Source organism: Raphanus sativus, chromosome 4, assembly GCF_000801105.2.
Source record: "Raphanus sativus cultivar WK10039 chromosome 4, ASM80110v3, whole genome shotgun sequence".
NCBI classification, from domain to species: Eukaryota; Viridiplantae; Streptophyta; class Magnoliopsida; order Brassicales; family Brassicaceae; genus Raphanus; species Raphanus sativus.
Window position 1 is genome coordinate 12,752,627 of NC_079514.1, and position 17,209 is coordinate 12,769,835.

Below are 17,209 nucleotides of genomic sequence, written 5' to 3' on the forward strand. Positions count from 1 at the left end.
ACCGCTAACAAATATTGCTAATGTTATCAGTTAATAAATTATTTATCATCTCATATACCATACAAAATATGAATGCATCACATAACTGTTAACTCAAATTGTTAGGCGGTAACAATATTGTCTTACCAGAACACAACTCCAAATTTTATCATATCTTAGTAATATTAAATCATTAACACCCATCTATGAAATCAGATCTAAATTGATTAATACACTTAACCGTTATTCGAGAGACTTTACGATTAAAATTAGTTGTTTGTTAACCGATATGCTTGTATCCACATTTCCATTCACAAGTAACACGACTTGGATAAACTTCTAGCAGTTTGCTATATGCTATTTTGATAGTATTAAACTTTTCAATGTTTTCCCACAAACGATTTGTTTTAAAACATATTCCAATTGCAGTTATGGTTAATCACATTTTCATACATTTTCATTCACAAGTATCACGATTTAGGTAACACACTAGCAATCTGTTAATCATGTGACGGATAACAAGCAATATATCAGTTAAGAATTATTGTACCGATTAACAAATCATGTGACCGATAATGTTATTGTTAACATGTACACTTCTTTTCTAACATGCTAATTTATTTTATTTGCATCGTTAACTTTAAAAGTAGTATTTTACAAAAAAAAAAATAGTTAGTTAACTTTTTATGGTAACCGTTAAATAGTGTGTTATATTGGTAATTAATATTTGATTATATAGTGTATTACTAAGTTATTGATTTATTTAGTGGATTATAATTGATTAACACTTGATAATAAAATTTGTAACATGTTAAAAAAGTTGCACTTAATGTTAACAAAATGTGTAACATCTAACAAAATTTGTTTACTCGCTAAAATGTGTAACTTTTTAATATTTTTTTGTTAAATTATTGTCAAAATATATTCACAACAGAATATATTTGGATTCTCACATAGATGGATCTGAAGTCTATTATGGGGAGGTCTCTAAAGTGATGGAGCGGCAATTGAAGAAGTCAGTCGACTACTACTGTTATTTTTGTTTGTAGCATATAACTAATCACGTTGATCGTTAAACAAAGTGTCTAACCTATCTGACTGTTGTGACACTCATGTTAGCGTTATATTTATTTGTAGCATCTAACAAATTATGTTAACCGTCAAAACATCAGTTCTTATTGTTTGTCGAGGAATGACTTCAAACTTATATTTTTTGATAGTATAAAGCATTGATTTCAGTTTATGTTAACAATTACTTTTAAGGTGTTATTTTATATGTTAACAGTTAATTAATAAATTAACGTTTCTTTTATCTGTAGCATATAACTATGAATATTAACCGCTAAACAAATTTACGAACCAATATGAATGCTGTTACACACTAAAGATTAGTGTGTATTCTAAGTTTAATTTACATTAAAACCATATTACCAGTGGATAAAAATTAGCATAATATGTTATGTAAACATGTTGATTAAAATTATGATTATGTTAAAAGTGGTTTAAGAAAAATGATCTATATCAAATAAAAAGAAAAAAAACTGTCAAAAGATGTCGCAATTAAAGAAAAGACATTGTGTATGTTGCTTGTTTGAAGTGTTGTGTTAGTCTAGAACTGTTGTGTAAGTCTCAAACTGTTGTGTCAGTCCTGCAGCAAATTAGATATCAGACACAAAAGGGTATTTTCGGTAATCCAAAACCAAAAAAACATCACACATCTCAGTATATCACGTTATGGGTAATCTGCCAATTTGGACTCCTATGTGAGATATTCACCTCATTGTCCTAATATGTATATGTGTTTTACTTCTTTTTAACAGTGTTGGTCTGAATGATTAAGCCTTAATGCATTGTACTTGGTAAAATTCAATTAAATGAACAAGAAATCACTTCAATGAATATAATTTAAACTATTCTTTCGTATGGTATTTTTGTGAATGGATGTTCAAACCTATTGATTAATTTAAAACAAAGAAAAACATAATTTCATGATATCTTCGCTAGTCTATTCTGTGATTAAGTGATAAGACTTTACCAACGATGTATTATTGTGCATATGCAATAGCATATACGTTACATAATATGCTGGTCAGATAGTTTTATTTAGTTTTGATAGTGATTCAGTTCGTGAGTTTTATTTTCATATGACCAGTTCATGTCACAAGCTCTTTTCTATAAATTTTTAAGACCGTCTCTAATGTAAAACTTTATTTTTTTCTTCTGAAATGGAATAAAAATGAATATGGAATAAAAATGTTTTAATCTTACTTTATTTTTCACTCTATAATAGAATTATGAACAAACAAAAAATAGATTACTCTGTTTATGATATAAACATAGTAATTTTTAAAATAGAATAGGATATATAATTAGTTGGGAGCATTTATTACTTTATATTCATTTTTACTTCATTTAAAAAAATAAAAATAAAAATAGGTTGAAAATGCCCTAAGCTCTTTCCCGCGATCCTCCTTCTTTTTGGACTTTTTTTTATCTAGCCTCAATACAGCTAATTAATACCTATTATTTCAGTTATTTTTATTCTATATTGTACCAATTTTTAACATACTATTAATTCATACATACGAATTTAAAGTGATATATAAAAACCTTGAGTAAAAAGTGAATTAAAGTAAAAAGCTATTCAGTGATCTACTCCTGTGCAAAAAATATAAAAACCTTTGACCAACATACAAATGAAAGTGAATAAAAGTAAAAAGCTATTCAGTGATCTACTCCTGTGTAAAAAAATCTTACACCGATCCTAAATTTATATATTCTATATTCTCTGTTTTTGAAGTTAACAAAAAGTTAGTTTTTTTTTTGATCAAAACAAAAAGTTAGTCTAATCATTGAATATAGAGTAACAAAGAGTAATGTTGTATGAATTCCAATATAAAATTAAACAGAAGTCAATGTTTAGATAATTTAAGCGAAAAAGAAAACGTCACCACATACGTATGAACCCTGGAGATCATCCACGGGGACGGTATCATTTGCCAGCATAATGAGTGTTTAATATATTAAACTATACGTGTTAATTCAGAATTAAGCATGTCATTTTTTTTAGGATAGATTGGTGATCTGGATCTATACGTACCAATTAGTTTGATGGATACTTTTGGGGGCTAATGTTAATATTTATGGGCGTATTTATATGTAAAAAGCTCTAAAACTAATATTTCATTCGTCTGTGTTCAGATCCAACCATGATTAAAGAACATGATTCAAAGCCGATATAGACACAGTGATCCATGCATAACTCGGTTGTTAACAGAGAACGAATCTGGGGATCCTTTCGATCTTAAACCCTGGGATAATAAGTTGTCAACTCCCACACTACCAAACGCGAACGAGATATCAATTATTTGATGATAAATATAATTGGTGATGTATGCTTCAAGTTTTGATGGAGGTACTTTACAAAAAATGGTTTTGATGGAGGTATAATAAATAAAGTGTTTGGAGGCGCAGTCCAAATATTCCAATAGCATCTTTAAAATTTAATACTCCAAGTAAATTATATATGCACGCGATCATCAATTCTATACAAATCCATATTATTGAAATAATATTATTAACTATTTAAAAAAAAAAATATTGAAAGAATAAAATCTATTTTATTAAAATAGAAATACATTTTAAAATTAACCCTTAGACTTACAAAAATATTTACAACATAATGTCACTGAAGTAATTAAATGAACATATTTTTAAGTAATCATTATCTTTTCCAAAATTAATGAAGTAATAACTATTCTTGAATCTATGCTTTCCATGTGTTTTTCAAAATTAATAAAACATTTCCTAAATAAATTCACAATAAGTTTAATATAATTTTTTTTAGTTTACTTATTTCATATTAATATTATAAACATTAATGAACATAAATAATATACACAAAATATTTATGTACAATATAATTTACATTTTTTTTCATTCTCCGTCACAACTCACGTTACTTTTTTTATAAAATTATTTTTCTTTACCAATATAAATATATTACATGCACCATTATAATTATTTACCAATTTACCATGTATATCATAAAATTTTGATCTACAAAAAACAAAAAAAAACATTTGTATGGATGCACGGATCATATTCTAAAATTAGGTGGTAAAATATTTGTATGGATGCACCGGTCATATTCTTAAAATATTTGAAATAAAAAATGCTATAGTCAAAACTAAATATCTAAAGTAGATAAATAATAATCAAAACACTAAAAATACTTAAAATATATATTTATTCTTCATCCAAATATTCAAGTTAAACATGTTTTAATTTTTAATTTAGGTACTTTGGCTTACATTACTCAAATTTATATGTTATATATTTTTTCAGATTTTGAGAAATTTAAATAATTCTAATTTACAATTTAACAAATCAGAACGAAAAATATTACCAAATTTGAACCGGAACTGGATAAATATCCAAACGGATTTACCATTTTGGTATCTTGAGAACCAAAACCAAACCTGATCCGAATGAAATATTTCGGATATTCGAATGTATTTGAATCATATTTATATATTTGAATATGTTACCTATTTCTAGAGTTAATATCCAAGATATAAGCTATTTTAAAGTTGTCTAAAATATTTGAAATATAAAATATAGTCAAAAATAAACATCTAAAATAGATAAACAATAATCATAACACCAAAACACTTAAAATATATATTTATTCTGCATCCAAATATTTAAATTAAACAAGTTTTAATTTTTAGTTTAGGTACTTTAGTTTACATTACTCAAATTTATATGTTATATTATTTTTATTTTTAGATTTAGGGAAATTTAAAGTATATATAACTTTTTAATTTAAAATTGATTATCCGAATTCGAACTGAATCCTCAAAGTTCTCAATCAAACCGGAACCAAAATATATAGTTACCCGAATGAAGCTAAAATCTTTAAACTCAAAAATTTCAAACTCGAATAGATTTTAACGAATTTGGGTGGATACCCAAATACACACTACTAGCTTAGTCAATGTAAAACAATCAAGTATTACAAATAAATCATTTAGTATAAATAAATAAAAACTAAAATAGAAAATTAAAACGCACGGATCAAGATCTAGTCTTATTTAAAAAATAGAGTTTTGTAATCTTTTGTAGTTAAACTTTTTACTACTTATTACTATATATATATATATATATATATATATATATATATATATATAAGTTGGTGAAAAATATTGTTAAAGTTGTTTTTGGGATTCTCCCACTTATATATATATATATATATATATATATATATATATATATATATATATATTTGATTAAAAAAAGATTATATATAAGTGGGAGAATTCCAAGACCAACTTTAACAGTATTTTCACCCTAGTTTGGATCATGTCTAATGGTATATCATTCTGAGAAGATATAAAAAAATGAAAAAAGTGTGTTTGATACTATATCATTCTGAGCAAGTAATGATAAAAATTAGTGCATCAAATTTGAAACAATGTCACAATGTTATTCTAATGTTAAAAAATTTTTATTTATAAATTAATTTTTGAAATTTTACATAATTTTATATATATCTAAAACTATTATATACATGTATTTTATACTTTAACAAAATAATTAAAATGTTATTAATTTAACTATAAATTCATATAAAGCATTGTACATTCTCTTAAATATATATATATAATTTAATTTAAATATAATTATAATTGGATAAAATTTGTAAAGCATTATTAAATTTTATTAATAAAACTAATAATAGATATTTGAGATATTTTAAAATGAAAAATAAAAAAACCCATTGAAATAAAACTCTTTTTTTTGTCAACCTATTTATTATATTGACGCCAATTTGTTACATAGTTTTGATTAGTACATCTAGTCTTTTTGGCTGATTCATCTACCATCATCAGGTTACATCTAGGTACCTAAGAAAAGGTAAAGCGATTTGGTTTTGAAGCATTCACAAAGATGTTCTCCGTAACGATGGTTGCTGCATCGGCGTGCTGAGCCAACGCATCCAACTCAATTTTGTTTTAAATTTACATCACTTTAAAGGAAAAATGAAAAATAATTACAGAAATCCATCCAAATATTCCATTCAAAGAGCAGCACGTATTAGGTCTGTACGTCCCTGTGAATCATAAAACCCTAATACACAAACCTTTTTGTATAATAAAAGATCATGCGATTATGAATTGTGATATTGGGTAACTATTTAACCGGTGGTGGTGGTCTAGTGGCGTTTGAGGGAATTGAGAAACCCAATAAGGCGAACCCGGGTTCAAACTCCACCGGCCACACGGATATGAGTTATTGCTTTCGACTCATTTGAATGCCCAGAAGAGGGTCTATCCGTGGGCTGTACCTCCACCCGGGGGTTAGGCTTATGTCATTATTGATCCGGGTTTAACCCTTTCCTTTGTCAAAAAAAAAACTATTTATGGTTGTTGGAAATCAGAATTCATTCGTTATTGGAAATATTTGGTTGGACTGAAAAGGATAGAAAAACTCTCAAAATTTAAAGGAATTTCTAGGGTGGGACGTTTGGACATACGGATTCGGTTCAGATTTATTTGGGTTTCAAGTTTTCGGGACTAAAGATTTTAATCCTAATTGAATATTTAGAAATTTCGATCCGCGTTCGATTCAGATTTTTGCGGGTTTGGTCAGATAACTTGTTTAAATTATTTTTACAATTTTAAAATTCATAAATAATTTAAATTTCTTAAAATCTAAAAATAATATATAACATAAAATTTTGAGAAATATATGCAAAATATATAAACTTAACATACAAATTTGTTTGATTTGAATATTTAGATGAAAAATCAATAGATATTTTAGGTCTTTTGGTATTTCGATTGTCTGGTTATTTTAGATATTTATTTCAAATATTTATATATATTTTCAAATATTTTAGAAAATTTCAGAATATCTTATAATAATATTTTTTTGGATATTACATCTAAACTAGCTAACATATTAAAATAGATAAATCTGATTCGGATCTATTCGAGTATCCGAAATATTTCGGTTCAGATCGGATTCGGTTTTGTATTGTAGATACCAAAATTTTGAATCCGTTAGAATATTTAACCAATTTCAATTCAGATATAATACTACTTTTTTAACCAGATTCAATTCGGTTCTTCCACATTTTTTGCTTAATCCTAGAGTTGATAATTGATACCCAACGATATATAGGTCATCAATTAATTCATCATCATTCAAGAAAATGATCGTCGTAGTATCTAAGAACGATTACTTGGGCCGTCCAGTGTTAAAAAATTCGTGATATAATTGATAAATTTTATTTTAATGAGGATCACGAAGAAAAACAAAGTTAGATTTATTATGCAGGAAACTGATATATAATAAGAAACAAATAGTGGTATATTAGCTGCATATGTAGTAAATAGTAGGTGCATATGTAGTAAATAGTAATGCGCTTTAGTCTTGACCGAACTAGAAAACTATGTAAAACTATACCATGTCCAGATTGTGTAAAAAGTTAATGCCATGATATCTGACTATACCAAAATTTTCCATTTAGTGATTGCAACTATATTCGAACTATAACATTTGCAACAAAAAAAACTATACTCGAACTAGAAAAAACAAATAACTAGGGCGGGACAAATTACTCATAAGTTCATAACCCATAAAACAAACAACTAAACCAAGATTATTTGGTACCAAGCTTAACACCAGAATCATAAAATATGTCCTAATGCTACTGCATGGAAACCTAACCTATCTTTTTGTATATCCTATCGACTAATGCGGTCGGTTTTAGAGGAACACTTTTAATATTAAGTTACTACACTATCCGACTCGAGTTTGGAATGTTTTTTTAACTAATGCCAAATGATAATCGATAGTCTATTACAGTCTATTGTTAACCATTTTGGCCTAAACCAAGTTAAAACTGACCAAACAGTAATAGTTTAATTTCCAATAGAAATAAAATTTGTGAGTACACATGAAACTCCGAAACATTACGACTACCGCTTGGTTAACCCAACCGAATTTTAAAAATACTAAATTTTAAAAGTATATCTAAACCCCTAAAAACCAACCTGAAGTCGTGTGGATATCCGATCGCATAAGCCTACAAACAACGTACGTTTAGTTTTGTTGTATTCCAATCGTAACAAACGCAGTAACTACTTCATGCTCTGTATATGGACACTAAATACTAGTATTGTACAATTACACCGTGACTCGAAATATGGAGAATAACCTTATACTCAAGGGCGGACGTACGTGGTAGACTATGGGGTCACGTGCCCCCTACTACTTTTCTAATTTTTTTTTATATATTCAATTAAGTATAGTTATGTATGTATAAAGCACGCAAGAACTATAATAAAATCTAGAAGACAGTTATTATTACATGACCATAAATCTATTGTAACCCAATATAAAAAGAAAGGTAAGTTCAGTTTTGTAAATTTCAATTAAAAGTAAAGAAAATTAATAATGAAAGTTGAAATTTTGATCTAGTTATACCACATTTAAGTTTTTATCTCTGTGTCTTTTTTTTTTTAGTTTTTACCAATTAATTTTTTTTCTAATCACAAAAATCTAAAGATAAAAAGATTCCGCCTAATAAATTCAATAGAGAAGCCAAAAAGTTAAATTGAATGATAATTTTTATTTATGTGATTTAAGTAATAAAAATTGTAAACCTAGAAACTATAGTATTGTGATATCTTTATATTTTTTCACGTGCAAAATTTCAATGGAAAAATTATTGTAAAAACTAGTTTGTAAAAGCGAATAAATGTCGGTTTTTAATTGACTGTGTTGTTTTATGTTGAAAGAATTATTTGAAAAAATAACAAATGAAGTAATAGTGAAAAGATTCCAAATAATGAAATCTCATAGTAAATTTGTAAAATATTTTTAGTTATGAAATTTCAAGTTAGCTATTAAGGGATTTTGTGCCCCCGATTAATAATAGTTCTAGATCCGCCACTGCTTATACTTATTGTTATTATACGATAAATAAATGTATAAATTAGTAGCAATAAATAAACATACAGAGTTATTTTGTGCAATAGGCTGCATGCAAGGCAAGACTGCTAGGCGCGCACATGACTCACATAGGGAATTGCTCGCAGGTTTTAATGTCCCAAGAAGACGAATTCAATTACATGCATTTACTATATATCATTGATTACTAGAAATATACCGCCTTCAGTTCAAGCGATTATATAAAATATCCATAAGTACAGTTCAAAGAAAAAATATCCATGAGTATTTTATGTTGGTTATTTATTAGCTCTAGAATTTATCTCATAAAGATTTAAAATAATGAAAATTATCCATTAGATTCTTTGATGTTCACGTCCAGTCACAATTACAAATTTAGGGAACAATAATTCAGCCTATATTATATACACAGAGGTATCAAATTATTGGTAAAGTATATTCAACTTTTTATGTGAACATATTGTTTAAAAATAATACTCCCATTTTTATATAGTACATATTTTTATTTTTTATTTGTATTTGAGTCTGGATCTTATTTGACTGTTTCATTCACACTGATAAAAGGTCAGGTCTCTAAAACAATGTTCTGGCAGAAAATGTCGTAAAATTGGCGAGGACAGAACAGTGATATTAGTGCAAATCACGAAAATACATGTTATATAATATTTTGAGATAAACTTAAAAACATGATTTAATACTGTATTTTAAATTCACACAGCCGAAGTTGGCTTTTCTCTCTCTCTCTCTCTCTCGGCTTCTATAAATAGCCTTCGACTGCCTCATCGGATCAATGAAATGTGAAAGAAACTTAGCAAAAAAGGAATCACCAAAAAAAACAAGAAAGTAAAGGTATCCGCTTTTAATATTACTGCACGAATATAGAACCTCTTGTCGTTTTGGTCTCTCTTTCTCCCGCTCTCTCTTTGGAACAAAAGAAAAAATGGGTGAATTAGAGGGGAAAGAGACTGGGAAGAAGACGATGAAGAGTTTTAGAAGCATAAGATCGATATTCATGCACGCTGACGGTGTAGATTGGGTGCTGATGGGATTGGGATTTATTGGAGCTGTCGGTGATGGCTTCACAACTCCTCTTGTTCTTCTCATCACCAGCAAGCTCATGAACAACCTTGGTGGTTCCTCTTTCAACAATGAAACTTTCATGCCAAGCATCTCCAAGGTCCTCTCTCTATCGCTCTTTGTTGTACAATCACTTGGTTTTCTAATTAGACCTTATGATTACAAGCTTTTTTGTGGATTTGTTTTGGATGTTGATTGTCCAGAACCCGTTGACATTTTATTAAGTCATTTTTAACAGTTCACGCTTTTGACTTTAGTTTATGACACATGCACTTCCAGATTCATGTATGTCTGTATAAGGAAAGAAGACTAATGTTTATTATATTTTTAAAAAAATCAACAGAATGCTGTCGCTTTGCTCTATGTGGCTTGTGGATCTTGGGTTGTTTGTTTCCTTGGTAAGTTTTTAATAATGTGTACCTTCCTTTACAGTAATTAATTTTACAATCAGATTAACTAACTGATATTTAAATTATATATAAAAACAGAAGGATATTGTTGGACACGAACAGGGGAGAGACAAACAGCAAGAATGAGAGAAAAATATCTAAGAGCAGTGCTAAGACAAGATGTGGGGTACTTTGATCTTCATGTCACAAGCACTTCTGATGTTATCACAAGTGTCTCTAGTGACAGCTTCGTTATTCAAGACGTGCTTAGTGAAAAGGTCGCACCATTTCTATCATTCATTTCTAATCATTTTTCTTCTTTTTCAAAGCCGGTTCCTTAGGGCATGCGCAAAAGTAGTCTCTAACTGAGTTCCTTAAGATTAAAATAGAAAAATAATGAAAAGCAAAAAACACGGTAAGTACCGTCTCTTGTACAAGAGAGTACGAAGTTTGTGAGAGACTAGTTTTACATATGATATTATACAGAATGGTTAATATCATACTTTTTTTTTTAATAAAAACTTTTCTAAAAGGTTAATATCATACTTGTTAGGAATTTTTACACAACTGTCTTTTTATATATTAAAGTATAGTTTAGAAGACTCGTATGGATTTCTGAGTGCTGATGATGCTCTTATGTTTTCGGTTTGGTGCAGTTACCAAATTTTTTGATGAGTGCATCAATGTTCGTTGGAAGCTACATAGTTGGCTTTATTTTGCTATGGAAACTCGCCATAGTTGGCTTACCCTTCGTTGTCCTCTTAGTGATCCCGGGACTTATGTACGGTCGAGCCCTTATAAGCATTTCTAGCAAGATACGCGAAGAGTACAATGAGGCTGGTTTTGTAGCTGAGCAGGCCATCTCTTCTGTGCGAACCGTCTATGCGTTTTCAGGGGAGAGGAAGACTATTTCTAAGTTTTCAACAGCGCTTCAGGGCTCGGTGAAGCTAGGGATTAGACAAGGGCTTGCTAAAGGAATCACAATCGGAAGCAATGGAATCACTTTCGCCATGTGGGGGTTCATGTCTTGGTATGGAAGCCGGATGGTCATGTACCATGGTGCTCAAGGTGGTACCGTATTTGCAGTAGCCGCTGCTGTTGCTATCGGTGGCGTGTAAGTATATATTAACGTATAATAAAGTATACGCATCATGCATGATATATACAATGAGATATGCAAAACGGTTTCAACATTTATACTATCAAAATCACACACAGATTTGATTTTTTTATCTATTATGGAATCCATTGCGTACGTATTAATATAAATCGCATCAGCCAGTTGCGTAACCAATTGGCTCTTTCAAATATTTTAATCTATATTTTAGAAAATATTCAATCTATATTGTAATATTTGGAACTACGTGTGCTAAAACTTTTTGTTACATAGTTATATAGTCATATATACTATACGTTTTTATGTCTGAGACATATTTTTAATAGTTTTTTTTTGCCAAAATGTGAATTTCATATATGATATGAGAAGAGTTTGTAGTGATACAAAAGGTTTTAAGCAGTGTTTTGAAAACCGGATCGGACCGGTCGGTCGAACCGGTCCGACCGTGACTCGTTGAAGAAGCCGAGTCCGGTTCGGTTTGAAATCCGGATTTAATAAAAACCAGTAAAACCAGCTGAAACCCGGTAAAACCGGTGATCCGGTTTAATTCTAAAACCCGGTTCTTAAAATTAACATATAATTAAGTGTTTTTAATTATTACTAGCTAAAATTTAATATTTTATAATTAGTGTTCAACTATTACTATTTAATTGATTTTTTATTTTTCTAAGAAAAAATGTGAAAATTTTATTTTTGACTCTCATATACTATTTTTATTTTACCATATTCTTAAAATTTGAAATATTAGTTGTATAAATAAATAAATATGATTGTTGTAGCTGTAAATCATTTGTTTTTTTTATAAACTTTTAGTTTACATAGTAATCAGATTTATGTTTGTTGTTTATTTTGAGTTAATAAAAAAAATAGAGAAAATATTATATGTAGAAGTAAAGTTTATATAGTATAAATATATAATTATATACATTTTTATATAAATAAAAAACCCGGTTAGACCGGTTGAACCGGTCTAACCAGTCAACCAGTAGCTTCACCGAGTCGGTGTCCGGTCCGGTTTTCAAAACATTGGTTTTAAGACATAGTTAAGTCAGCTTTGGCAAAAAATAAACAAAGCTGAGCTAACATCCAATGAGGCCGAGAGGTTACTCATTTTTAATAGTTCTGTACTATAGTTTCTCTAAAACATTTTTTTCTTTAAAGCCTGTTTATATAATAACTTTAGGATATGTATATATAAATTCATACTTTCCTTATGCTTTTTTGGCTGTATGGGAATTTAGTTTAATTCAACGTGTTCACATATAAATCAATGTTTTGGTGATTCTTTCCGTAGATAGTAGTAAGATTAATATCTAGAAGCGGTTTTCTTTTAACAAAATATTAAAAGAGAATATGTGTTGATCTTCGTGAAACCGTATCATGATCTTGTTCTTTGTTATTGTTTCAGATCACTTGGTGGTGGTTTGTCTAACCTCAAGTACTTCTTCGAGGCGGCTTCAGTTGGCGAGCGAATCATGGAAGTAATAAACAGAGTTCCCAAAATTGATTCAAACAATCCGGAAGGGCAAAAACTAGAGAAAGTCAGAGGAGAGGTTGAGTTTAAGCATGTGAAGTTTGTATATCCATCAAGACCTGAAACATCCATCTTTGAAGATTTTTGTCTGAGAGTTCCGTCCGGGAAAACCGTAGCTCTGGTGGGAGGAAGCGGGTCAGGAAAATCAACTGTGATATCGCTTTTGCAGAGGTTTTATGACCCGGTTGCAGGAGAGATTCTCATAGATGGTGTATCCATTGATAAGCTGCAAGTGAAGTGGCTAAGGTCGCAAATGGGTTTAGTTAGCCAAGAGCCTGCCCTTTTCGCCACATCCATAAAGGAGAACATATTGTTTGGTAAAGAAGATGCAACAATGGATGATGTTGTGGAAGCTGCCAAGGCCTCTAATGCTCATAATTTCATTTCTCAGTTACCTAATGGCTATGAAACTCAGGTTAGATTCTTGTTTTATACTCTGTTACATAATATAAATTGGTTTAGTTAAGAGTACGAAGATTAAAAGTTTATTATTTTTCCAATGATATACTTAACATACAAAATAAATGAAATTCAATCAATTATAGAAAAATCTACAAAATTTATTTTGTAATGTTCAATAAAAATGTGTTATAGAAATGTGAAAATGGTCTATATATTGAAACGAAAAATACAGATAAAATAATTTGTATTATGAAATATAGGAAGTATAATTATTGCATTTTTGTAGTGTTATCTAGAGACTGATTTAGATTTTGTGGAAACAAATAGGTTGGAGAGAGGGGAGTGCAAATGTCAGGAGGACAGAAGCAGAGGATCGCAATTGCACGTGCAATAATCAAGTCACCAACAATTCTCCTTCTAGATGAGGCAACAAGTGCATTAGACTCTGAATCTGAAAGAGTAGTCCAAGAAGCCTTAGAGAATGCATCAATCGGTCGTACAACTATCCTAATTGCCCACCGTCTCTCCACCATTCGTAACGCTGATGTTATCTCCGTGGTCCAACATGGCCATGTTGTTGAGACTGGCTCACACGATGAGCTAATGGAGAATGTAGATGGTCAATACGCTTCATTAGTCCGCTTACAACAGATTGAAAAAGACGACTCAAGTGTGAACATGAAAGTCAATGTACAAACGGGTCCAATCTTGGATCCTACAAAAGACTTGAGAAGTTGTTCAAGAGTCTCGACACTTAGCCGGTCAAGCTCTAGTAACTCGGTTACAGGTTCGAGTAATGTCAAGAATCTTGCTAAAGATGATAAGCCACCTTTACCATCTTTTAAGAGACTCTTGGCAATGAATCTACCGGAATGGAAACAAGCGTTATATGGTTGCATAAGCGCAACATTATTTGGTGCCATACAGCCGGTGTATGCATATTCTTTAGGGTCGATGGTATCAGTTTATTTCCTGACGAGTCACGACGAGATTAAGGAGAAAACGAGGATCTATGCATTATCTTTTGTCGGCTTAGCCGTGGTTTCTTTCTTGATCAACATCAGCCAACACTACAATTTCGCATACATGGGCGAATACTTGACTAAGCGCATCAGAGAACGGATGCTCTCTAAGGTGTTAACCTTTGAAGTCGGTTGGTTCGATAGAGATGAGAACTCGAGCGGTTCCATTTGCTCTAGACTTGCAAAAGATGCTAATGTGGTACGTACATAAATCTTACGATTTGTACTTGTTAATGAATAAACTTTCACATAATTAGTTGAAAAAATAATTAATTAATATATATATATATATAAAGCAAGGATTAATCCATTTTAAACTAATATCTTGTTTAAATTATAACATTTCTTGATCATGATAGGTGAGATCGTTGGTTGGTGATCGCATGGCGTTATTGGTACAGACCATATCAGCTGTGACCATAGCATGCACGATGGGTTTGGTCATTGCGTGGAGGTTAGCCCTCGTGATGATCGCGGTGCAACCGCTGATTATTGTTTGCTTCTACACCCGCCGTGTTCTACTCAAGAGCATGTCGAAAAAGGCAATCAAGGCTCAGGACGAGAGTAGCAAACTAGCAGCGGAGGCTGTTTCCAACGTCCGAACCATCACGGCCTTTTCGTCACAAGAACGTATCATGAAAATGTTAGAAAAGGCTCAAGAAAACCCACGGCGAGAAAGCATACGTCAGTCATGGTTCGCAGGGATAGGACTCGCCATGTCGCAGAGCCTCACGTCATGCACGTGGGCTTTGGACTTCTGGTACGGTGGTAGATTGATCCAAGATGGGTACATCACGGCTAAAGCTTTGTTCGAAACGTTTATGATCTTGGTTAGTACCGGTCGGGTTATTGCCGATGCTGGTAGCATGACAACGGATCTTGCCAAAGGCTCAGACGCGGTCGGGTCGGTTTTCGCTGTGTTGGACCGGTACACTTCGATTGACCCGGAGGATCCAGATGGATATGAACCGGAAAGACTAACCGGCCGGGTCGAGTTTGTCAATGTGGATTTCTCATACCCAACTAGACCGGCTGTGATGATATTTAGTGACTTCTCGATAGATATCGACGCAGCGAAGTCTACTGCTATAGTTGGTCCAAGCGGGTCAGGTAAATCCACGGTAATCGGTTTAATCGAACGGTTTTACGACCCGATTAAAGGCATTGTGAAAATCGACGGTCGAGATTTAAGATCGTACAATCTGAGATCACTCCGACAACACATAGCTTTGGTTAGCCAAGAGCCAACGTTGTTCGCGGGAACGATCCGAGAGAACATCGTATACGGAAGAGCGTCGGATAAAATCGACGAATCAGAGATCATCGAGGCGGCTAGAGCAGCGAACGCTCACGATTTCATCACGTCGTTAACGGACGGCTACGACACGTATTGCGGAGACAGAGGTGTACAGTTATCCGGTGGTCAAAAACAGAGGATCGCGATCGCTCGAGCGGTTTTGAAGAACCCGTCGGTGTTGCTACTCGACGAAGCGACGAGCGCTTTGGACAGCCAATCGGAGCGTGTGGTTCAAGACGCGCTGGAGCGCGTGATGGTGGGGAGGACGAGCGTTGTGATCGCGCATAGGCTGAGCACGATTCAGAACTGCGACGCGATCGCTGTTTTGGATAAAGGGAAACTCGTGGAGCGCGGGACCCACTCGTCCTTGTTGGCAAAAGGATCGTCAGGTGTTTACTTCTCATTGGTCGGTCTTCAGAGAACAACTTGTTGAATAATGCTACAAATAAAAACTCTTTTAAGCCAATAACTAAAGGGTCATCTTTCTAATGAATGTGACCATGCTATATAACGCCAATACGTTATTTGTAACCATATATTTTTACATATTCAAAACGCTTCTGTTTAAAAGCAGGTTACGAAATTTCCAACACTAGAGCAAATCTTTGTATTCACATTGCAGATAGTAACAACATAAGAGAACTACAAAGTAATTTTATCAACTAATCAGCACATTGTTTCCATGAGTCTTCCACGATGAATCCATCGACTCCCCGCTCTTCAAAGCTGATTATGAGGAATAATATAGTTTTATAACATATAGTATAGTTTTCACCAGCTTTGATACTATTGAAAGCAACTCGTAGCAGACGTACCAAAAGTTTCTTTTAAATAAGAAGTTGCTAGAATTGGTAATGTTAGAAACTTTTATAATTAGGTCAGCATAATTCCAAAGTAAGATGTATACTCATGACAAAGAATAATGATTTTGCCAGCCCATAGCCGCACATACAGCTGTATTACTTTACATTATTATTTTTTCTTACTTATCAATTTAATTTTAATAAACTGCAAACAAAATGTCATCTAAATCAATTTTATTATAAGAAAGCAGTTGCATGATTTACTGATTTACATAAAACCAAGTGAACGGGTATGGCTGCTTTTTGGTAAACACACAATAATTGTATAAATTTCCGTGTATCAAGACGTTGGAGCAAACAGCTCTGCACTATAAAATGTCTTCTATTTTCTATTTTTTTCTTTCTTAAATGGAATTAGCTTTGTTTTTTTCCTTAATCTACATCAAGTCTCCTCATACTCCCTCCGTCCCACTTTAAGTGGAGTTTTAAAGAAATTTTTTTGTTCCATTTTAAGTGATGTTTTCAAGTTTCTAGGTAAAAAATAAATGTATTTTAATATTTTTAATTATTTATATTCTATAGTATAATTGTTTATTGGTTGAAATTA

General features: G+C 31.5%; 1 protein-coding gene across 1 annotated transcript; it reads left to right on the forward strand.

The window, feature by feature from the left end:
- The first annotated feature begins 9,741 nt into the window (after positions 1 to 9,741).
- On the forward strand, positions 9,742 to 16,372 carry LOC108848554 (ABC transporter B family member 15). Its single transcript, XM_018621945.2, has 7 exons — positions 9,742 to 10,138; positions 10,382 to 10,436; positions 10,527 to 10,705; positions 11,084 to 11,541; positions 12,953 to 13,493; positions 13,808 to 14,701; positions 14,862 to 16,372. Exons 1-7 carry the CDS (start codon positions 9,902 to 9,904, stop codon positions 16,230 to 16,232), a joined length of 3,735 nt encoding a protein of 1,244 aa, XP_018477447.2. The 5' UTR covers positions 9,742 to 9,901; the 3' UTR covers positions 16,233 to 16,372.
- Positions 16,373 to 17,209: the final 837 nt, after the last annotated feature.

Coding starts and splice junctions, on each gene's coding strand:
- LOC108848554 (XM_018621945.2), top strand. CDS start 9,902: ATGGGTGAATTAGAGGGGAAAGAGACTGGGAAGAAGACGATGAAGAGT. Junction 10,139..10,381: donor TCATGCCAAGCATCTCCAAG/GTCCTCTCTCTA, acceptor AAAAATCAACAG/AATGCTGTCGCTTTGCTCTA. Junction 13,494..13,807: donor CTAATGGCTATGAAACTCAG/GTTAGATTCTTG, acceptor GGAAACAAATAG/GTTGGAGAGAGGGGAGTGCA.